Source organism: Nicrophorus vespilloides, unplaced genomic scaffold (assembly GCF_001412225.1).
Source record: "Nicrophorus vespilloides isolate i.1.1-1 unplaced genomic scaffold, Nicve_v1.0, whole genome shotgun sequence".
Lineage (NCBI taxonomy): Eukaryota > Metazoa > Arthropoda > Insecta > Coleoptera > Silphidae > Nicrophorus > Nicrophorus vespilloides.
Window position 1 is genome coordinate 18,794 of NW_017097877.1, and position 25,055 is coordinate 43,848.

General features: G+C 29.2%; 2 protein-coding genes across 3 annotated transcripts; both read left to right on the top strand.

The window, feature by feature from the left end:
* The first annotated feature begins 7,293 nt into the window (after positions 1–7,293).
* On the top strand, positions 7,294–20,237 carry LOC108561304 (protein kinase DC2). Of its 2 annotated transcripts, none has more exons than XM_017919174.1 (5): positions 7,294–7,339; positions 15,640–15,808; positions 18,130–18,485; positions 19,793–19,974; positions 20,029–20,237. In XM_017919174.1, exons 1-5 carry the CDS (start codon positions 7,309–7,311, stop codon positions 20,230–20,232), a joined length of 942 nt encoding a protein of 313 aa, XP_017774663.1. In that variant the 5' UTR covers positions 7,294–7,308; the 3' UTR covers positions 20,233–20,237. The 2 variants fall into 2 exon arrangements, with proteins under 2 accessions (XP_017774663.1, XP_017774662.1); XM_017919173.1 differs by lacking the exon at positions 7,294–7,339 and adding an exon at positions 12,689–12,752.
* A 767-nt stretch (positions 20,238–21,004) lies between these two features.
* LOC108561301 (alpha-tocopherol transfer protein-like) lies at positions 21,005–23,755 on the top strand. The gene is made up of 5 exons (XM_017919171.1): positions 21,005–21,175; positions 21,238–21,397; positions 21,455–21,827; positions 21,876–21,984; positions 23,538–23,755. Exons 1-5 carry the CDS (start codon positions 21,037–21,039, stop codon positions 23,687–23,689), a joined length of 933 nt encoding a protein of 310 aa, XP_017774660.1. The 5' UTR covers positions 21,005–21,036; the 3' UTR covers positions 23,690–23,755.
* Positions 23,756–25,055: the final 1,300 nt, after the last annotated feature.

Consider the following 25,055-nt stretch of genomic DNA (forward strand, 5'->3'; position numbering starts at 1 on the left):
AACCACAGTAATATATCGATACATGCTAGTTTCCCCAAACATTCAGCTTTCATATGCATATATTGGATTCATTCTTTGTATTATAGTTTTGGAGAAAATCAATGAAATGTGAAAACACTGCTTTTTCAAGCATTTTTCAATTTTGAACGCGAATTACTGTCAAACGGATTAAAGCACAGTAATATATGTAATTTGTTGAAATGTTAAGGATTGTTTATTTTTTACATGTTCAAATTTGTAATCGATTTACTAGAAAATGAAGCATATTACATTGAATGCACTTTCTACATGTATTAATTACTCATCTTTAATCTACTTATTTACATGTATAAATATTTCAATCAATTATGAACATATTTGGTTATATATAAAGACGTTCATTCTTAATTGGAATTGAGAAGGACGAGTTTCGATTAGTGGAACAAGTTCGTATTCCTTTTAAACCTCAATTCTCTCATTTTTTTTTTATTCTGTTTTACAATTTAACAATTTTATTTCGAAGAGAAAATGATGGATCTCTCGCATGTTACACATCGGTGCGAAGAGAAAGAAGGTCGCTTTACATCAAAATTAAAACCGAGAGGATCTGCCAAGAAGGCCGTGGATCCATTAAATAAAAAAAAAAAAAAAAAGAAAACACAATATTTATAAGCACTTTTTATCTTTTTTATTTTAAAGATTTACGTAAGGAACGATTCGTGTAAGCATTAATAATGTGGTGGATGCTCGAGAAATGTTCTTGGCTTTGACGCAAGATAAACGCGACCTCGAAAAAAAAATTTATTAATAAAAAAAAAAGTAAGATTTAAAGTAAAAGACGGTTGCCGATCGCAGACGGCTTGACGCCCCCGAAATCGAAAATAGTGTAAGAGAAAAGGAGAGAAGAGAAGAAACTAATGGAAACAATCCGTCACTTTGCGGCTGAAATGTTTATAAATAAAGCTTTCGCAAAGCGTAACGTAAAATAAAACAACTTATGTATACTTGTGTGTATATTATATACATGCAAATATCTAAATATAACATTTATAATCCAAGTTGAGGAATAGAATGTAAGGAAAGAATCGTACAAAAAAAAAGCAGATGGAAAATCTTGCCAAAAGTTGTAATCTCTGTCGATCGGCTTTGGCAAAAGTTCGGAAAAATTGTTATATGTAAAAAGATGTAAAGTGTATTTATATAAATTGGAAGCAAAAAGAAACATCTTTATATACTTAGACATAAAATAAATATGTTTATTTAGAAGTTTGTAAAAAATCTGGTTTTGATTTTCTACGTATGCTTTTTTTCTTCTGAATTTATGAATTAATTTTTGTTACGTTATAAGAAAATAACAAACTTAGTTTATTCCTGTAATTAGAGCGTGCTAACAAACGAAAAATAATACAATTTTAATTGTTTTTACTCCATTTTTGAGTATTACAATTATCTTAATTTGGTAGTAATTTATTTGAAAATTAAGAATCGTATAATAAAGTCCATAAAGTTATTGTATTCTTCAACTATTTAGCTTCAATATGTATGTTTCGTATTTTATATAAGATTATTAATTATTGAAATATTTAATAAAACGTAAAGGTGTTGCATTTTCGAACAAAAAACTCTATATTAATTCAAGTTTGAAAGCCAATTACTAGAAAACTGTAAATCGTACTATAGTTAAATTATACATTATAGATTCCTTAAATATTCAGCTTTCATATAAACATTTATTATCTTAGATATGTTTACTAGTTGTCGAGTTATTTGATAAAAGGGAAAGATGTTACATGTTTCATTTATTCAAATTAGAATGCGAATTACAACCTAACAGATGAAACCACAGTAATGTATGAATACTCGCTACATTCCCCAAACATTCAGCTTTCATATGCATCTTTTGGATCCATTCTATCTATTATAGAAAATAAAATATAAATAAACTGCTCTTTTTGGAGTGTTAATTTCAAAATTACTTTACTTCAGTTTGAAATCCAATTACAAGAAAAATACAAATCGTGTAATTGTTTAATTATACCTTCTAGATTCCTTAAATATTCAGTTTTGATATATATATTTACTTTCTTAAATGTATTTAATGGTTTTCGTGATATTCAATGAAACGTGAAAGAATTGCATTTTTTTTGCACAGCAAGTTTGAAAGCTTTTACTAGAAAAGTAAAAATCGTACAATTATTTTATTATATATTCTAAAATCCTTAATAATTCAACTTTAATACTCATATTTTTAATTCAAAATAGCTTTACTGGTTTTCTAGAGTTTCACTAAAATGTAAATGCAAAAATATAATAATTTCGCAACAATTTTACCGTTACAAATAACAGCAGGAAAGAAATAATTACAAACTTAAACTGTATCCAACTGAAACATTTCAAACACCTTCTGATTGTATAACTGGATGCAAACAGTTGTACTTTTGTACAACTCAATTAAAATTCCACCGTTGTTTTTTTTTTAAATTTTATTTATCTACTTTGGAAATTACAAGCATTTTGGAAATGCACATTATTACATAGAAAATGCACGTTTCGGTTCTATATTTATCTGCGATGCAATTAACATTAATTACGCATGTAAACATAGGATTCATTAAAATAAATTACGTTTTATCTCCTATCCAAACGATTCGTGTAATTAGACTTTAAACGGCCGCAATCTACCGTAACGACAAATCTCTTTTTACAATTTTTTTTTTGTATTTCCTTCTCTTACTTTTGCTTCATTAGTTTTCATAAAAAAAAACTAGTATTTCTATTACGTTCTAAGATAGAAATGATTCATAAGAATTATGGCAATAATTACTTTATTTTTATTACAAATTGCGTAAAGATTTACCAAAAAAAGACTACTTGATTATAATGTAGAAATTCTTTAAGAATTCGACTTCAATTTGCAAGAAATTCGTGTAAATTAAATCAAAACATGTTTTTTTTTGTATACTAAGAAAAATAAAGAGCGTCTGCTTTGTAACATGACTTAATTCCTCATAATTATTCGATATTTACGTAAAAATGCGTGCATCAAATGCGTGAAATCCTCTGGTAAATATTTATAAGTGGTTCCACATGTCTTCTGCAAGAAATAAAAATACGAAATACTCGGAAATGTCAATGAGAATTCTTATTTGATTTCCATTTGAAAATTTCAATTTTTTGTACAGATTTTTTTTTTATTGGGTCAGAAAACTTTCTGGCGCTGAGTGGAAAAATAAGATTTGTTTGTTTAACATTTTTGAGTGCATCTCTGCTGTGTTTAAGTCGAGAGCACAATTTCTCTGTGAATCTGCACGCGATTTAGAAATTCAGTTTTCAATTTCTTCTTTATCGACGCGAAAAAATCAATAAACTAATCGTTTGGAATGGAAAGTGTCCAAGATTCTCGCATAATAATTTCTAATAATCGTCTCTTAATGATTATACATTTGTAATTAAAGATTGAGTTGAAAGTGAAGAAAAAATAAAAGTCACAATTTCGTAATTACTTCGGTAATTTGAGTGCATGTGAGTAATTGATTAATCGTTTTGCTTTGACGCACAAAGAAATAATAGAGTTTTTTTTAGAAAATCATGATGAACAAAATTTATACTCATTCTTTTTAATGAAAACGTTGCAAGTTTTGAGAATTTTCCATTTATTTTTAGAAAATTTTAAAAAATAATTAAAGCTTTGTGTTTGTTTATATTGAATGTTTGAATTGAATTCAAAATTAGACATTTTTCAATTATATTTACAAAATTTTGAAAATTAAGAATGAATTTTTTGGAAATTTTAAAAATGTATCTTAAGAAATTTAACAAATTTAAGGTCTTTCAATAATTTAAAAACTGTAAAAAAATGTAAAGATTCACATGTTTCAATTCAATTAAAAGTTGTTCAATTATTTGTAATTTTATTAGAAATTTTTCAATTATATTAACAAAATTTTAAAAATGTATCTTAAGAAATTTAAGAAATTTAAGGTCCTTCAATAATTTAAAAATTGTAAAGATTCACATAATTTGCTTTCACTGCAATTATAAGTCACAGCAAATTAGTGGAATTAGTTTGCAATTGTACCGAAATTAAATGCGAAGAACGAGTAATTACGATGTGCCAAGTTGGCCGTGATCATTCTTTCGCTCCGATCTTCACACGAGCGTCGCAAGGCTAAGGATGCTCTCCGAAAGGAAATAAAGAAAACTTTCTCTTAACGAGTAGAGAGAAGAGATGCAAAGAAAGCCTGGCGTGTTCCCAAAAAAAAAATATACAGACACATACATAAAGATCCGCGCTTCGAGGTCAAACGCATCCTCAGGCTACAGCTACAAAAGGTTAATTGATCCGTTAATCCCGCAATCTTGTCCATATCTAATCAAAACTTTATTAAAACATTTTCATTTTTTTTTTCATTTTGAAAAAATGAGTAATTTTATAATATTTCTTAATTTAGTTTTGATTTAATAAAATATCAAAAAATATTTTAGGTTAGGTTAAGTGACAGTTATTTTTAGGTTAATGGACAAATTATTTAAGGTTACCGGGCAAATCGATCAAATCAGCTTGAAAACAAAAGCCGAACAATACAATTTTTGACAGAAATAATGATTTGATTGAATTGACGTCTTTTCTCTTAGTTTTATTAATTTCAAATCAATTAAACTTTTTATTTAAGTCATAACACAATTAATTTTAGGTTAATGGACAAATTATTTAAGGTTACCGGACAAATTGATCAAATCAGCTTGAAAACAAAAGCCGAACAACACAAATTTTGACAGAATTGACAGAAACAATGATTCCATTGTAAATTTCAATTGAATTAACGTCTTTTCTCTTAGTTTTATTCATTTAGAAACAATTAAACTTTTTATTTAAGTCATTACACAATTAATTTTAGGTTAGTGGACAAATTATTTAAGGTTACCGGACAAATCGATCAAATCAGCTTGAAAACAAAAGTCGAACAACACAATTTTTGACAGAAACAATGATTTTATGGTAAATTTCAATTGAATTAACGTTTTTTCTCTTAGTTTCATTCACTTCGAATCCAATTAAACTTTTTATTTAAGTCATAACACAATTAATTTTAGGTTAATGTACAAATTATTTAAGGTTACCGGACTAATAGATCAAATTAGCTTGAAAACAAAAGTCGAACAACACAATTTTTAACAGAAACAATGATTTTATGGTAAATTTCAATTGAATTAACGTCTTTTCCCTTAGTTTTATTCATTTCGAATCAATTAAACTGTTTATTTAAGTCATAACACAATCTAAAATTTTAGGTTAATGGACAAATTATTTAAGGTTGCCGGACAATTTGATCAAATCAGCTTGAAAACAAAAGTCGAACAACACAAATTTTGACAGAAACAATGATTTTATTGTAAATTTCAATTGAATTAACGTCTTTTCTCTTAGTTCTATGCATTTCGAAACAATTAAACTTTTTATTTAAGTCATTACACAATTAATTTTAGGTTAGTGGACAAATTATTTAAGGTTACCGGGCAAATTGATCAAATCAGTTTGAAAACAAAAGCCAAACAACACTATTTCTGACAGAAACAATGATTTTATGGTAAATTTCAATTGAATTAACGTCGTTTCTCTTAGTTTTATTCATTTCGAAACAATTAAACTTTTTATTTAAGTCATAACATTGAGGCATTGTAACAAAAAATATTTTAGGTTAGGTTAAGTGACAACCAATTTTAGGTTAGTGGACAAATTATTTAAGGTTACCGAACAAATTGATCAAATCAGCTTGAAACCAAAATCCAAACAATACAATTTTTAACAGAAACAATGATTCTTTTGTAAATTTCAATTGAATTAACGTCTTTTCTCTTAGTTTTATTCACTTCGAATCCAAAGTAAACTTTTTTTCATTTAAGTCATAACATCGAGGCGTCGCATTCTAAATTTGGTGAAGGCAAAATAAACAGAGAAAATCCAAGGAACAACAGGAATGAAACAAATATATAAATAAAATGTATTTATTTATAGACAGATAGAGATTATTTAGCTGGCACGGTGACCAAGTGGACAGAGAAAATCGCGGTGGAAAGTTGTAATTGCCTCCAGGAAGCTAAAGTTTCCTTTCCGTCGTCTTCTTAAGTGACACATATTTATTTGGATCTTCGCAAACCAAATGAGATGTTTAGTTTTGCTGTCGAGAAACAAGACAAATTGTAGAAGAAAAAGTATAAATCATATTTTATGTCATTTTTTTTAAACTTAAGTCTAATTTAATTTGTTTGTATAAATTTGTTGCTTTTTGTTTAAACAAAAGTTGTAATGAAAACAATCGTTGAAACAAAAGTTAAACAATGATGTTACTTGGATAGATGATACAATTTAGTATTAAGATTTAGTGTGAAAATGGATAAGTTATGTAAAATCATAAATAATCAAAAAATGAGTAAGATTGCAAGGTATAGATTCTACGGATGTGTGTACATCGATAAATTCGGGCTGGATTTTGAAATTGGCGCGCTAAAAATAAGTTGCAGCCGTAAATAAAAACGCGTGTGTGTGTGCACGCTCCCTAATAGACATCTAATTACAAGAAAGAAAGAATAGAAACGCCGCCAAAACCTGATTTATTCTCGCACCTTCTTTCGACATCGATTATTTACGCAGGAGACGACGTCCAAAATACACCTTCGATCCTCAGACTTTTTCCCATTTTCTTAAGAAAAAAAAAAGCATAATTAATCTAGTCTAGCCGTTGCCAAAACGACACACACGCGATGGAAAATATGATGCAAGGCACACTTAGCATTCACCTTGCTACATCTAATATATAGATGACATCGGGAAGGGCAATTAATGTGCAAATAATTTATTTTTCAGTTTTACAGAATTTATTGTACTTTTTCAGCAAATCCAACTTAACATAACCTCATCCATCATAATTTAACGTAATATAACCTATACTAACCTAACCTAAACAAAAACTAATCTAATATAACCTTAAAAAGTAAAATTTGTTAAGCGTTAATGAAGTGTAAGCTCATAATAAATTACAGTTAAAATATTATTGATTGGAGGTTATGATTGGACGCAGCGGCCTTCACGACCGCAATTACCCGGCGTTGCGGAATCTCCGAGCGTAATCGATTTTAGATTCATTATAAACACAAAAGAGTCAGAATCTAATTTTATAATCCCTCCACCTCGTGAGAAACGGGAGGAAATAATCAGTTTCGGACGGCCTTGAACGAGTGCAGTGCAACTAGGCTGTGCGCTCATTTTTCTTCTCTTCGTTTGTTTCTTTTCCATCTGAATTTTTCGAGGTCGAACCTAGCCATGAATCAATGAGCATCGTTCGTTTCGTGCACCAATTATGTAAGCACATTCAATTGTTTATATACACAGCCTACTCACCTCATCAAAAATAGTAGTCATGACTACATTCTTGTACTAATCATTACAATTACTACAATTGGTAACTTTTAGATTTTTTTTTCTTGGCAAATTAAATATGTTTCGGACGCACGTCTTTCTTTGGTCGAAAAGGAAGGAAGAGAATATTAGTGCTTGGAGAGAGAGTGAAACCTCTTTTCTAGAATCGTAAACTATTTGTGTCCAGTGGACGTTGATGCATATCGCACGATCAGGCCGAACGCCAGAAAAGATTAAATTTAATGTGACGTTAGTCAAAACAAGATGACTACGTAAAGTAGCGTAATTTCGCGTGCATCACTATAGAAAAGATGTTCGAATCGAAATTTTTATTACATTTCTAAAATCAACACGCACATTTTTCACTAGATATTTTGTTTCTAGAAGATTTGATTGTTTTTTTATTGAATCCATGACAACTGTCTCCTAGTCATTTTTAATTTATTTTTTAGAAATTTTCATGGCAATTTCTTCTTTCTGACACTGTTTTTGTATATTCTATAATCAATTGTTTTCAATAAATCTAAGCATTTTTTTTTTCCTTCAATTAACTAACTTTTTTTTTCTAATTTTATTTTTGTTCATAAGTTTGTAACTAAAAAAAAAAACAATCAGTAACCTTCAGTATTATTGAACCGTGCATAATTTGTTTACGTGTAGTTTATGGTAGAAACGCTTCAAAGTTAATTAACTGATCAAAGGCGTTTATTATGAGTTTTTGACGTGAAAACAAATTAACGTTTAAATATAACATTATCTTGTTATCACGTCGTAAACAGCGAAATAAATCATGTAAAATCGAATTCAAATAATAATAAAAAAATAATGTATATAATTATTTGTATAATTTCAATAATTACGAAGTGCGAATGAAATATTGTACAATTTTGTACAAATAATTACATAATTTGTTTACTGAAAATGAATTGAGAATTGAGGATATTAAAGTTTTCGTCAAGCAATTAGTAATAATCGGGAGGAGTAAATGAAGTATGGAAGGAATTGATTTCACTGTTCATCGGAGCGTTTGATCAATGAGACCTTTGAAACCGAGAACTGAATAAAAAAAAGGGATTTCTATAATCGTTATTCATTTTACGTTAGGTATTTGTTTAATTTTGTCCAGAAGCGTCTTATTTATCTTAATCTTATAAATTTAGTTTAAAGATTTCTTAGTATTTTAATCAATATAAATGTTAAATTATGTAATTACTTCAATATTTTTTTGACAGCTGTCAATATTTTGACATTTAACACACTTTTAATACATATGTATTAGACGTTATTCATATTTTCCCAATATAAATGTTAAATTATGTAGTTGGCTCAATTTTTTTTTTTGACAGCTGTCAAAAGTTTGACATTTAACACACTTTTAACACATATTTCTATTTGATTTTATTCATATTTTTCCACTCGATTCGTGTTGTTTTTTTTTTGTAAATAAATATGTATAAAAATAGACACATTCGAAATAATAATAATAATAAATAAATAATGAATCGCTCTCGAAAGATTTTTGATTTATCTGTCGCTGCGTGGACCGGAGGTCGTCCTTCATTTATTTTGGTAACAATTGAATCACTGTTTCTGCCGCTTGCTCTTCCTACATCCAGAAATCATTCATTAAATTTGTTATAATATCCGTTAAATGACTCAAATCTATAAACCCACACTGCATGGATGCAAAAAAAAACTCATCTTACACAATACTTTATTAACATCCGCGTTTTGTAACTAAAATTGTATTTGTTACTTATTGCAATCGTTTTCTTATAATTACATCAATTTTCTTGTTTTTTTTTTTGTAAATTTTTGTTTTTTCAATAAATAATTGCGCACTCTTGTTTTTTTTTACCATAATTGTTGGCATGATTAACAATTGTTTTCCAATTATTTTAATGATTTAAGATGGTTTTCTAGTATAATTTTGTTTCTGTTTTCTATCATTGTTTAATATCTGTTTCAATTGTTTAAGTATGCTTCAATTATTTTAATTTTCGAGTTATTTCTTCAATTGTTTACAAATTCAATTTCAATTAATCCTTTTGTTTTTTCAATACTTTTTTATCACTTTTCCATATTCTAGTAATCTCTTTGTTTGTTCTTTAATTGCTTTAATTTATCAATTGTTTTTGTGACGATTTCCTTCGTCATTTGTTTAATTATGTATATTAAACAATTGTTTCAACAAATAAGTAATAATTTAACGTTCATTTTGTTAATAATTTCTTCAAATCGTTTTCTTCAATTATTTACATTATTTTTCAATTGTTTGAATAAAACTTCCCCTACTTTCTTGTGTTTTTTTTAATTTTTGTTTTTTTAAATATATAACTGAGCGCTCTTGTTTATTTGCCATATAATTGTTCGCATGATGAACAATTGTTTTCCAATTATTTTAATGGTTTATCAAGTTTTTCTAGTCTAGATTTTTTGTTTGTTTTCTATAATTGTTTAATATTCGTTTCAATTGTTTAAGTATGCTTCAATTATTTTAATTTTCTAGTTATTTCTTCAATTGTTTACAAATTCAATTTCAATTAATCCTTTTGTTTTAACAATACTTTTTTATCACTCTTCCATATTCTAGTAATCTCTTTGTTTAGTCTTCAATTGCTTTAATTCATCAATTGTTTTCGTGACGATTTCCTTCGTCATTTGTTTAATAATGTATATTAAATAATTGTTACAATAAAATTTAATTATTAATAAGTAATTATTTAATGTTCATTTTTTAATAATTTCTTCAATTATTTACATTATTTTTCAATTGTTTGAATGAAATTTCTATTACTTTCTTATGTTTTTCTTTTCATCAATTGTTTATAATAAGTTTCAGTTATTTCAATGAATTTTATTACTGCTGCATTAAAAACATAACTTGTCCTTTTATTCGATTGTTTTACAAAACTTTTCAATTATTTTAATTATGTCAATGTTTTCTTTTTGTCTTTCTTCGCTTGTTTACAGCGAGTTTCAATTGTTTGAATGAATGAAATTTCGTTGCAACATCTTTCTCATGTTTCCACGTGGCAAATGTTTTATTTACTTCGAAGTACATCGAAGTGGGCCATGCGTCGTGCATTCGTTTTGTTTTGTTTGTATATTGGAACAGGAAAAATCAAGTGTGAACTTTCCCGATGCGAGAACTGCCTGCGAATTCCATCGACCGACGGACGAAGAAGAGATTGCTGCGGCCGCCGCCGGTTTCTTTCCTCTTTCTTCTTCATCTCGTCATCATCTGCTCTTTAATGGCCTCTATTTAGCGCGAGATTTATTATCGCCATTAAATCTAAACGGCGTATATAAATAATACAGGTATAAATATTCGGTCGGTCCTTAATCACACAGCACAGAGAGAAAGAGAGAAATGTTTTGACATACGGATGATGCACAGCTTGAATACACACAAAAATTAGGTTTCAATCTTCATTCTTTCATTTATTTAAAGATTTAATTGTCGCTAATTATTTTAATTTAAGTAAAAAAAATTGACAGCTGTCAAGATTTGAGTATCTGAACAGAAGAAATACGAAAGGATTTCATAGGTGTCTTATTTCTTCAATCACAAAATTATGAAATTGCCTTCAAAATGCACAAAAGTTGTGGAAGAAAATGTCGAATATTTGATCTCAACTGAAAATTCTAACTTTGTTAATTAACACATATAAAAAAAATTACATTTATTTGACAGCTGTCAAATATTATGACGTTTACCAAATGTCAAATTTTCATTAAGAATTCATGAATGTGTCAATTACGTAAATATGAAAGGATTTAATCGGTGTCTTATTTCTTCAATCGCAAAATTATGAAATTGCCTTCAAAATGTACAAAAGTTGTGGAAGAAAATGTCGAATATTTGATTTAAATCCAAAAATTCTAACGTTGTTAATTAACACATATAAAAATATTTACATTTATTTGACAGCAGTCAATTATTATGACGTTTACCAAATGTCAAATTTGATTAAGAATTCATGAATGTGTGAATTACGTAAATATGAAAGGATTTCATCGTTGTCTTATTTCTTCAATCGCAAAATTATGAAATTGACTTCAAAATGGGCAAAAGTTATCGAATTTGTTAATTTCATCGTCGAAACAAAGAGAAAAAGGCTTAGAACTTTTTACTTCACCCAACATATAAAAATATTTACATTTATCTGACAGCTGTCAAATATTATGACGTTTACCAAATGTCAAATTTGATTAAAAATTCATGAATGTGTCAATTACGTAAATATGAAAGGATTTCATCGGTGTCTTATTTCTTCAATCTCAAAATTATGAAATTGCCTTCAAAATGGACAAAAGTTGTGGAAGAAAATGTCGAATATTTGATCTAAATTTGAAAATTCTAACTTTGTTAATTAACACATATAAAAATATTTACATTTATCTGACAGCTGTCAAATATTATGACGTTTACCAAATGTCAAATTTGATTAAAAATTCATGAACGTGTCAATTACGTAAATATGAAAGGATTTCATCGGTGTCTTATTTCTTCAATCGCAAAATTATGAAATTGCCTTCAAAATGGACAACATTTGATCTAAATCTGAAAATTCTGACTTTGTTAATTAACACATATAAAAATATTTACATTTATCTGACAGCTGTCAGATATTATGACGTTTACCAAATGTCAAATTTGATTAAAAATTCATGAACGTGTCTATTACGTAAATATGAAAGGATTTCATCAGTGTCTTATTTCTTCAATCGCAAAATTATGAAATTGCCTTCAAAATGGGCAAAAGTTATCGAATATGTTAATTTCATCATCGAAACAGAGAGAAAAAGGCATAGAATTTTTTACTTCACCCAACATAAAAAAATATTTACATTTATCTGACAGCTGTCAAATATTATGACGTTTACCAAATGTCAAATTTGATTAAAAAATCATGAACGTGTCAATTACGTTTGTCAGTGAATAATAACATTGGAAAAACGTTTCAAATGTTGAGTATTTTTTTTTAGAAAATTGTGATTTCGGTCTTTCGGAACGATGAAAGGAACCGCTCACGATGTAGTCCATCCATCGCAACGAAACGACGTTGTCTCCACTGCCAAAAACGATAAATAATAATGAATGCGCCCGTCCTGCTGTGTGTTGCAAGCCGACACAAAACGACACTTCCCGGATTGCGACTTTTCGCATCTCTCAGCGCCGAAAATCAACCGAAATTACGCGCTAAAAATACCCGAACTATTACATAATGCTTCAATTTAGAAACTCATATTTTAAAATTGTTATAAAAAAAAATCCGCGATCGTTTCCATATGTTTAGTTTCAGTTTATCTATAATTTTTCAAATAAAAACGTGTTATAAAATATATAAATGTAAGTGATTATAAATAAACTAAGTGAATTTAATGATAATTATATAAATTTGTGGACAGAGGCTAAAAATAATGTCGATTTAAAGGTTTTTTCTTTTTTTTTTTTGTTTAATTGAAAGGAGTCAAGAAACTCGTTACAAAGCGAAATTGCAAATTGTATCGAGTTTAATGGAAACATACCGAAGTTATTAACACTCGAGAGTTTATAGATCCCTGTGCGAAATGAAAAGAAAAAAAGAAGGAAAAACGTAAAGCAAGTATAAAAATCAGGTGGCTCGAAAAGAAGCCGTGTAATTATAGAAGAGTTACTTAATCAGCATTCGACGAGGTGGTTCAACTCTCAGACAGGGAACGACAATAAAACTGAAACGCTGCAGCATTCGAAGCAACGCAACACTCAGCAGGATGAATTTAAAAGAAACCAACAAAAAAAAAACTGGAAGAGATTTCGAATACAAACTGAAATAAAACGAATTCAAGCACCAAAGTTTCGTATAAATAAACAAAAGCGGTAGCGAAAAATTAGTTCGTCTTATGTTTCCGTTTCAAGTTTCACGTTCAAGGCTTCAGCCATATAAAAACAATTTACATATCATAATTTTATTTATTTATTTGTTTTTAACTGCACTGACGATTATCATTTCGTTTTTTTTTTTGTTATTCATTTGTTATATGACTTGAGCATATCGAATAACAAATTATAACTGCTATCGCCAACATATTAATTTCAGTTTATTGATAACCTGATTAAGCGTGCATGGAATATTATCAATTTGTTTATTGTGTTCTTCTGTTACGTGATATCAATAAACAAACAAACAATAAATCTGACATTTCTGACGTTTTTTTTTGATTTTGACAGGAGTATTTTGTTTTATAAACAATTGATTTTTTTGATTAATTGACAATTTTGACGTTTTGATTTGGACATGTGTCATATTTTAATGATTTGTTAGAAAATAATTAAATAATTGAAGAATAAAAAAAATCTTCTCAAGTGAAAGGGAATATTATTGCAATTACATTCTATGTAATATAGATATAAATGTAATTTATAGTGCATCGAATAGGAAAAACGCCTGCAGTTTATTGATTCTATAATTATCATATTATGTAAGATGGATAAATTACTGTTATTTTCAATTGTTAAATGATACATTTTTGAAAGAAAATGTTCGACAACTGTCTAAATTTTGACGTTTGAAAAGAGTCAAATTTGACATTAGCAAGGATGGCTTAATTGATGGATTTAAAGAAATAGCTTAATTCATTAAATGAAAATCAATGTATGACAGCTGTAAATCTGACTTTTGACAAGTATCATTTTTTTACATTATCAAGGATATTTCAAAGATGGTTTGATTCATAGACTCTGCGAAACAGCAATCAAATTAAGAAAAATTTGATGTTGGTACTATTAAATCCAATAATTGTCAGTGTCAAATTTGACATAAAATTCCAAAAATGTGTTAATGCATGTAAATAAGCGTAAATCTTATTAAATTTATGAAACAAAAGTGTTAAATTATGAAAATTTAGTAATTTTGTGAATTAATGTATTGAATTGTATTGTTTGCAGTGATATTAATAAACAAACAAACAAAATCTGACATTTCTGACGTTTTTTTGATTTTGACAGATGCATTTTGTTTTATAAACAATTGAATTTTTTGATTAATCGTTGCGAAAATTATTGAATAATTGAAGAATAAAAAAAATCTTCTCAAGTGAAAGGCAATATTATTGCAATTATTTTTTTTTTTTTTTGCTTTCGCCCACATTTCCTAAACAATCTATGTAATATAGACATAAATGTAATTTGTAGTGCATCGAATAGGAGAAAACGCCTACAGTTTATCGCGTCCGCTAAATAAATGAATGATTCATGTATGTTTATAATTAAACTTTTAACTTATAAATAGTTACATTCCTTTTAAATTGATTCTATAATTATTATGTAAGATGGATAAATTACCGTTAGTTTTAATTGTTAAATGATACATTCTTGAAAGGCAGCTGTCAAAATTTTGACGTTTGAGAAGTGTCAAATTTAACATTACCAAGGATGGCTTAATTCCTGGATTTAAAAAAATAGCTTAATTCAACAATTTATGACAGCTGTGAATCTGACTTTTATCTTATAAATAGTTACATTCCTTTTAAATTGATTCTATAATTATTATCTTATGTAAGATGGATAAATTGCCGTTAGTTTTAATTGTTACCTGATACATTCTTGAAAGAAAACGTTTGGCAGCTATCAAAATTTTGACGTTTGAGAAATGTCAAATTTGACATTAGACAGGATGGCTTAATTTATGGATTTAAAAAATAGCTTAATTCAACAATTTATGACAGCTGTGAATCTGACTTTTAACTTATAAATACTTACATTCCTTTTAAATTGATTCTATAATTATTAACTTCTGTAAGATGGATAAATTACCGTTTGACAGCTGTCTAAATTTTGACGTTTGAGAAGTATCAAATTTGACATTAGCAAGGATGGATTAATTCATGGAATTAAAGAAATAGCTTAATTCCTTAAATTAAAAACAATTTATGACAGTTGTCAATCTGACTTTTGACAAGTATCTTTTTTTTTTACATTATCAAGGATATTTCAAAGATGTTTTGATTCATAGACTTTGCGAAATAGTAATTAAATTAAGAATAAATTGTGTCAGCTGTAATTGATGTTGGTACTATTAAATCCAATAACTGTCAGTGTCAAATTTGACATAAAATTCCAAAGATGTGTTCATGTAAATAAGCGTAAATCTTATTAAATTGATGAATATTGTTAAGTTTCTTTTAAATTATTATGAAACAAATATGTTAAAGTATGAAATTATAGTAATTAATGTATTGAATTGTATTGTTTGTAGGTACAGGAACATTTGGAAGGGTATTGTTGTGTCGCAACAAATCGACGGATGAGTACGGCGCGATGAAAGTGCTGAACCTGTCCGATGTGATCCGATTGAAGCAGGTGGAGCACGTGAAGAACGAGAAGAACATTCTGCTGGAGATCAGGCATCCCTTCATCGTGAACATGTACGTAAGACGGTGATGATCTTATTAGATTCGAGCGACCGAGCAAGCAGCGAGAGAGTGTACAGAGTAGTATAGTATTAGTGGAGTGGAGTGGAGTAGATGTGGGTCGAGAGAGGCGCTGTCTGGCCGCATGTTACACATATAGTTTGCGTGCGAAATGAATGCCTTTTGGCCGAGTTTCAAAACTAAAACGCACACAGTAAATCAACAACAAAAAAAAACATAAGAAAAGACAGAAAGAAGTATAAAATGAAGATGATAATAATAATAATAATAATAGTAAAGCAGGAAAAAGCACCTTCGATCCTTCAATCTATCACCCAGCGTATATTTATTATTGTCCAAAGTACCAAGGATAATTCCCATTTATTTATACTTGTTTCTTTTTCTTCTTCTTCTTCTTCTATGGGAGAATTCAAGTTTTATTTCAGTGCGAGAGAAACAGATAAAGGATATTGAAAATATTAAACGTTCTCTCGAGGTTCTCGTCTGTCCCGTTCGGTATTTGTAATAGCCGTGGGTGGTTTCGAGCAGATCAACTCGAAAGTAGTCCAGATAACTACTACTGCCTCCTAACGCAGATTCTATAACCGTCCTCAATGCAACAGCAAACAATATTTGTCACTGCTTATTTCCACATCAATAACAGAAAAAAGAACACACATCTAAGTTACCAATTTAATGAAAAAAACAATTGAAAAGATAATATGACATTTCGAATGACATATGTCATTTTGTCAATGAATTATAATGACTAATTAAGAAACATAACCTATTTAAATGAATCAAGTGACAGGTGAAAAAACGTTTGACAAGTATCAAATTTGACATTAAATTTAACTACTAAAAATTTTAATTAGAAATTAGTTATTATTTTTTTTTTAAATTAAAAAATTATAGATTTCCGGTTTTTGTATTCGTTTAAAAAAAGAAAGCATAAATCTGTCGGTTGGCCCTGGGCGAAAAACGAGAAAGTGACCTAAGTCTATCTGAAGAACGAAGATTCAACTCAATATTTAGATGACACGAATGTGATTTTCTTTTTTTTGTGTTTATTCTTTGATCGAAAATCCTGGATTTCTGCAGCACAGCAGGAAATCGCAACATCTGCGCCCGATTTTCTAATTATGCACGTAGAGCTAAAAAAGGTGTGCGAAGCAGCCGTCCACCGACAGGCAGATGTTTATCATTAATTAAATCCGAATACGATTTTAACGCTTCGCTGCATAACATTTGTTTTTTTTTTAATTTAACTTAAGTTTATTACAATCTGAATTCTCGATTAGTTTGTTGCATCACGAACATTAATTAAATGTCATTTTGACAGTTATGTCAATTTCTTATAGTGACGCCATCTAGTTTTTCGTTAATAAATTAAACTAAATTAACAATTAATTGATACGATTCTAAGAAATTATCCAATAATAAGATTTGATAATGAAAGAAAATTATGATTAATAATAGTGTGACTTGACTAAACGTCATGGAGGAAACGTGACAGATGTCCTTGCATTGTTTTAAATAAACGTCAATTACGATTTGGCGGTGATTCGCTCCGCTCCTTGCGTGCAACTCATTCCAACAATTTTCTGTAACAATTGTTTATCATTTGCACGCGAGAAACACAAGGAAAATTTCTATTTCCTCCAAAATGGAGTAGTAAAAATTTTTCTCACGAACAAATTAAAATAAAAGAAAATTAGAAAAAAAAAATGGAAATGTTTAGAAACACTGTTCAAAATCGTTAATTATTTATGAATATCTCAATATTAGTACACGGACAACTATTTGTTATTGTTGTCTTCGATCAGCTGTTTCGAAATTGGAAAACAATTGCGTAACGCCGTTTCGATTCAATTGACTTCAATTTTTTGCGGTGTCGTAACAGCGACGGCGGTCATCGATTCGTACGTCAAGAGGAAATTGGCATACAACACCAATCAGATAATAAACCGTAAATCATAAATTTTCCAACGCTCTCACCATTTTATTTCTGTTTTTTGTTATATAATTGATTTACTTCCTCTCTGTTTTCGATTTGATGTAATTGGAAATTCGCAATACGCCATGAATAACGCAAAACGTCACATTCGTTCTGAATATCTGTCATTTAAACGTCAAGTCAAGATTTATTTTAACCTCAATGTCTTTTATTTTCAATATCTGTCATATGTAAAGATGTCATAATTTTGATTTTTGTTATTTAAACGTCACCATTGACATTACATCAATATAGGTTATTCTGTTACTTTGACGTTTTACAATTACTTTTGACATTTCAATATAATTAAGTTAATTATAAATAACATTTGTTGTTGTAGGTTGTGGTGCAACAGAGACGATTCCTGCATTTACATGCTCTTCGAATACGTCTGCGGCGGTGAGCTTTTCTCGTACTTGAGGAACGCAGGAAGATTCAGCACCTTAACGGGAAACTTCTACAGCAGCGAAATCGTCCTCGCCTTGGAATATCTCCACTCGAAAAGCATCGTCTACAGAGACCTGAAACCTGAAAACCTTCTGCTCGACAAAGACGGTCACTTGAAGATCACCGATTTCGGATTCGCCAAGAAACTCACGGACAGAACGTGGACTCTGTGCGGAACACCCGAATACTTGGCTCCAGAAATCATCCAGAGCAAAGGACACAACAAAGCCGTCGATTGGTGGGCTTTAGGTGAGAGATTTCATCATTAAAATCCATAATTTAAAACGAAGTCTAAATTGAGCCAAGATTAGTTTTTTTTTTATCTCAATTCGCTAATTAAGTTGTCCTGGCATGGATCCATCTATTTCTTTTTTTTTTGAATTCGTATGAGTTAATCAACGTGGGCTTCGTAGTTTTGACAGATGCACGCGTTTTGTCTTTGTTTACGTTTTGAAATTGAAGCGGAGGCTTCGTCGGTATATGAATGACGTCAATTGGAGAGGGGAAAAGGCTGACTTTGGATCTGCGATATTTCGCGTTTGCCTTTTTGCTTAAATGGGCCACAGCTGTAATTATAATTGCTTCAGTTATTTATCTTTTTTTTTTTTTTCATCGACGTTTGTTCATGCCACAAATATACGTGTGGCCTATAAAATGATTTTCAAAGAACGTCTTTATGTACAACATTTCATGCATGCATCATTTATTGAAACCTTCATTTAAAAAATATATATTTTTGTTACACCTAATTGGATTTTTTTCATCAATTTTTTTTATTCTGAAAAATTGTATTTTGGTACCGAAACTTTTCGCAATTACTAAAAACAAATTATTAATATCAAAAAGTTGACGTGTTTTACCCTCAACGTTATTGAATATCTGACATTTAAACGTCAAAATACTTTAATCTGTCATTTAAAAGTTATAACCTTAATGACATCTGTCATTTAAATGTCACGCGATGACGTATTTTAATTTGTTTTTGAATATCTGTCATTATTTAAACGTCACCTCGAAGCCTTATATTTAGGCAACCAAGTTATCACTGCATCAGAAGTTAATTAAATTAAAAAAAAAAAGTATAATTTATTAGCAAAATCGGCAAATTCAACATTGGATTGATTTGTTCTAATTAAAACGTTAAGTTTCATTTTAATGTTAATTAAAAGAAATATAAAAAAGTTTTTAATTCAATTTTCATTTATATTAAAAACTGTTCCAAAATTAATCTATTTTGAAAATCTACACTTATCGACTCTCTGTATCTTATTTTATTTTCATAGATTGCAAACTGCAACAATAAATCATCGATGTTACCTGGTAACGTGTACATGCAATGAATTTATCAGCGATTATATTTATTATTATTAATAAAAAAGAAAACGTTTTATTAATTACGAATTTGCGACGTAAACAGATAGACATTATCATTATTATCTGCAACTAATCAATTATATAAACTGACTTAAATATTCAATTATTTATGTCGTTTGTCCATCGAGCTATGCAAATTATTTATTGCTTGATCATGTTTACATTTGTGAATGTTTTTGCAGGTATTCTGATTTACGAGATGCTCGCCGGATATCCGCCTTTCTACGACGACAATCCGTTCGGTATTTACGAGAAGATCTTGAGCGGAAAGATCGAGTGGCCCAAGCATCTCGATCCAGTCGCCAAAGATCTGATCAAGAAGCTGCTGATACAGGACAGGACTAAGCGTTTGGGCAACATGAAAGTAAGTTTAATCGTCCATTAAATTTGTTAATTGCTAATTGTTAAATTTTTGCAGAGCGGTGCCGACGACATCAAGAGGCATCGATGGTTCAAAGGGATCGATTGGCAGGAGGTGACGATGAGGAAGCTGAAGGCGCCGATCATTCCGAAAGTTCTGTACGACGGAGACACGAGCAACTTCGACGAGTATCCGGAAACAGATTGGAAGAGTGGTAAGCATCTGGAGGAGGCGGATCTGAAGCTGTTCGAGGACTTCTGATGCGCGCACGAACACTGTCGGTGCAGCTACAACATTATTTTTTTACTATGTTATGTGATATACTATATAAACTATATAGTCCTAGACCCAGAATCCCTCCCATCCAATATTAAATTATATAAATATTGATTAATTACTATGTAAATATTAGCAAGTAAAACCTTTCTTTTTCGTAGATTTAAGGCTTTAATTTTATGGATTTTGAATTAGTGAGCTAATTAATACCGAGTTGTCTAAATTTTTATTTTCTTCAAATTTTTTTCGTCTGTCGTGTTGTTTTACTATTATTTTTTCGTTTTTTTTTTATATATAAATATAATAAACAGTTGTTTTGTTTCTACTATGAGTTTAATATATTGAAAACCTTTCAATTCAAACGTAAAAAATAATGAAGTAAGTATGGATTTTAATACTAAATATAAAGAAAATATTATGTCTAATTTATTTGTTCAAAACTGTGATCAAGTGAATATTGATTAAGACGTTCTTAAACTACGTATTTTTGTTGATGTGTTCAATTTATCACCCATCCAAGTTGCTTAACTTAAAACGTAAAAGTTGTAGCTTTTATTGTAAATTTGATGATTGAAACGATTTTTATATTTCTTTAAAAAATAAACTTGCTGTGTTTCGTTTTATTTGATCGTCGATTTCGATAGATAGAGACCTTATTATATAAAGCTGTGTCCTTATCTGCCCAAAATTAGATTGATTTAAATGGATTCGATATCTAATCTCCGGAACGACGCGACGATACCTGCAGCGTTAGCGTTACAGAACTAATTAATTCCATCGTCGAGCAACATGTCCATCAGGAGCGTCTCGCAGGAGCTTCAGGCGAAAGCCATCAAAGAGCTGAACGAGGATGTGTCGAGGATTCCCGAGGATTTGGCCTACATCAAGAATTGGCTCAAGCAAACCAAGCACATCAACGCTAGGACTGGTAATAATATACAAAAAAAAATATATTAATCAGATGGGAAATTCATAAGCGTTTGATTGCAGATGACCAATGGTTGTTGTCCTTCTTGAGAGGATGCAAATTCAGCTTGGAAAGGACCAAGGAGAAGCTGGAGATGTACTACACGATGAAGACGATCTGCCCGGAGTTCTACAACAACAGGGATCCGTTTTCTCCTGAAATCCAAAAAATCTTAAAATCCGGGTATTTTTCTTTTGCTACGAAAACATCAAGATTGTCAACTAATTGACTTGTTTTCAGTTGTTATCTGCCTTTGCCGCAAACCCAAAGCCCTGACTCGCCGAGAATAGTGCTTCTCCGTAACGGCTCCTTCGATCCCAACGAGATTAACATAGCTGACTTGATGAAATCCAACATGTTGATCCAGGATATCATGATCAACGAAGACGATAACTTCATCATTGCTGGAGGGATTATGATACAGGATATGAAGGGTTCGACTATGGCTCACATGACCGCTATGACTCCGAGTATCGTGAAGAAGTCGATGACCGTTTTCCAAGAAGCTTGTCCGACTAGACCGAAGGCCGGTCATTTCATCAACATTCCGTCCTTCTTTGACGCGATGTTCAACATGATGAAGCCGTTTCTCAACGAGAAGATGAAGAAAAGGGTAATTAATATTGTCCAATCTAACTATTTGTAAATAATGAGTTTGTAGATGGTCGTCCATTCAACTGATAACTTGGAAGAGCTGTACAAGACCGTTCCCAAAGAGATTCTGCCGAAGGAGTACGGTGGCGATGGTCCAACTTTGCAGGAACTTACAGGTCTGTATTAAACTATAATTAATTTAGAGAACTTCGGAAAGATAACTTTGATTTATTGAAAAAAAACTAGTTTTGTCTTAAATGAATATGTATATCATAATTTTTAGTCTTTGCTGGATATGAGAAAGAATTGAAAAAGAAAACATTAAGAAATTTTAATTGGATCAAAAAAAAAAATAGAAAATTTTAACAGAATCAATTGGATAAAAAATAATTTATAGATACCAATAGAAATATTAAAGTGTTTCTAGTTTAAATTTATTAACTAGATGTTGATTTTGGAAGTTGACTCAAATTTAGAAATTTTAGGATATCAATTTGTAGTTTAAAGACGATTTTTTTTCTTTTGTATTGTTACAAAATTTAATCAAATTATTAAAGTTTAGACAAGTTTTGTAAAATAATTGGATTAAGTACGATACTTTCATGAATGTTTCAAAATTGATCAAATCATTAAAGTTTTGATATATATTTTTTTTAATTTTCTTAATTTTAAAATACCAATAGAAATTTTCTCGTTTTTCTAGTTTAAGTTTTATAAATTTTGACTCAAATTTAGAAATTTTAAGATTTTGATTTGTAATTTCAGAACGATTTTTTTCTTTTGAATTACTACAAAATTTAATCAAATTATTAAATTTTAGGCAAGTTTTGAAGATTAATTTGATTAAGTAAGATACTTTCATGAATGTTTTAAAATTGATCAAATTATTAAAGTTTTGATATATATTTTTTTTAATTTTCTTATAAAAAAAAAACATAATTTTAAAATACCAATAGAAATTTTCTCTTTTTTCTAGTTTAAATTTATTCACAAGAAGTAGGTTTTGGAAGTTTTATAAATTTTGACTCAAATTTAGAAATTTTAGAATTTCGATTTGTAGTTTCAGGACGATTTTTTTCTTTTGTATTACTACAAAATCTAATCAAATTATTAAAGTTTAGGCAAGTTTCGTAGAATAATTGGATTAAGTAATTTACTTTCATGAATGTTTCAAAATTGATCAAATTATTAAATTTTGATAAATATTTTTTTAATTTTTTTTATAAAAAAACATAATTTAAAAGTACCAATAGAAATTTTTTCGTTTTTCTAGTTTAAATTTATTCACAATAAGTTGGTTTTGGAAGTTTTATAAATCTTGATTCAAATTTAGAAATTTTAGGATTTCGATTTGTAGTTTCAGGACGATTGTTTTCTTTTGTAATAATACAAAATTTAATCAAATTATTAAAGTTTAGACAAGTTTCGTAGAATAATTGGATTAAGTAAGATACTTTCATGAATGTTTCAAAATTGATCAAATCATTAAAGTTTTCATATATATTTTTTTAAATTTTCTTATAAAAAAAACATAATTTTAAAATACCAATAGAAATTTTTATCTTTTTATAGTTTGAATTTATTTACAAGAAGTTTGTTTTTGATATTTTATAAATCTTGACTCAATAATGTAAAAATTGTAACATATTTGAAGATTTTTGTTAATATTTCAAAATGTATGAAATTAGTAAACTTTAGAGTTAAGATTACATTGAGTATTCGTTTGCAGATTATTGGAAGACTAAGGTGGAGAGTTACAAGAATTGGTTCAAAGAGGATGCGAAGTACAAGTCTGACGAATCGAAGAGACCAGGAAAACCGAAAACTTCAGCCGACTATTTCGGAATGGAGGGATCCTTCAGAAAGCTGAACATCGACTGAGCTTCCCTCATTTGTTTTCTGTTTATATAAATAAATCAATAAAGTTTAATCAACTACGCTGAAAAATTAGTAAACAATTGTATTATTCCTACTTGTACAAAAAAACATGGAAAAACAAATCTTGTTCATTGTATGCGTTTGCAAACGTGCGCGTTCGTTATCAACGTTATCCATGAGTATAGATACGAATATAGATAACAACAAAAGCGACTTCTGAGTCAACGACGCAGCAGTTCAGATGCTCAAGTTCAGAGTGAAGATGGATAAACCAAATATACCTGTACCAAGACCAAGATTGAAGTTATCCAAGTCCAGAGCAGATGAAGCACCGCAAGTTCCACCGAGACCCACCAAAAATCTACCATTACCTTTAACACCGGAAGATGAGTACGAGTGCAATGTGCACGTTTTGTACGACGAAATCGAGAAGTAAGTGTCTGTTATTACCCAGACTTAATGACATTAGATATATGTTTGTTGAGTGTGTTTCTTTTCATGTTTCCAGTAAAATTAGTAATCTGTGCATGGAGGATTCGAAAGAATCGGAAGCCGTGAAGAAATTCATCGATCTGGATCAGATCTTCGTGGAAAAACTTTCAGAGAGGCTTAAAGTAATTATCGATTTTTTATTAGTTAAACAAATTTCCTAATTTTACTTAGAATTGCCAGGTTTTTTTAATCAAAAATTTACAATTTCCTACAAAATTATATTGATAACTTTTCTTGAATTTGAAACTAAATTTACATTAAAAAAATTTCAATGAATAGTGAAAATATATTTTGTTTTACACAAAAAAAATATCAATAAATATTTGAATTTTTAATTAATTCAACTATGAAATTTAGATTGTATATTATCATTTTATTTTTTTATATTTAGCGGATTTAATGTAATCCTAATACAATCATTGTGTTTCTAAGTTAACTAAGGTGAAAAAATTACTTTAATCTAAATTTATGAAATATTTTATAACAATTATTTTTTTACCTAAATATTTCTGTTTCAAATGATTAATAGATTCTTAGTCACCCGAAGAACACATAAATAAATATAAACCACAGTAATATACATGCTAAATGATTCACTCATTCAATTTATCAAATAAAATGTGAAAACACTGCTTTTTCGAGCATTTCTTCTATTTTGAACGCGAATTACAGCCAAACGGATAAAACCACAGTAATACATGAATACTTACTACATTCCCCAATCATTCAGCTTTGATATGCATCTTTTAGATTCATTCTATCTATTATAGTTTTCGAGAAAATCAATGAAATGTAAAAACACTTGTTTTTCGAGCATTTTTTCAAATTTGAAAGCGAATTACAGCCAAACGGATAAAACCACAGTAATACATGAATA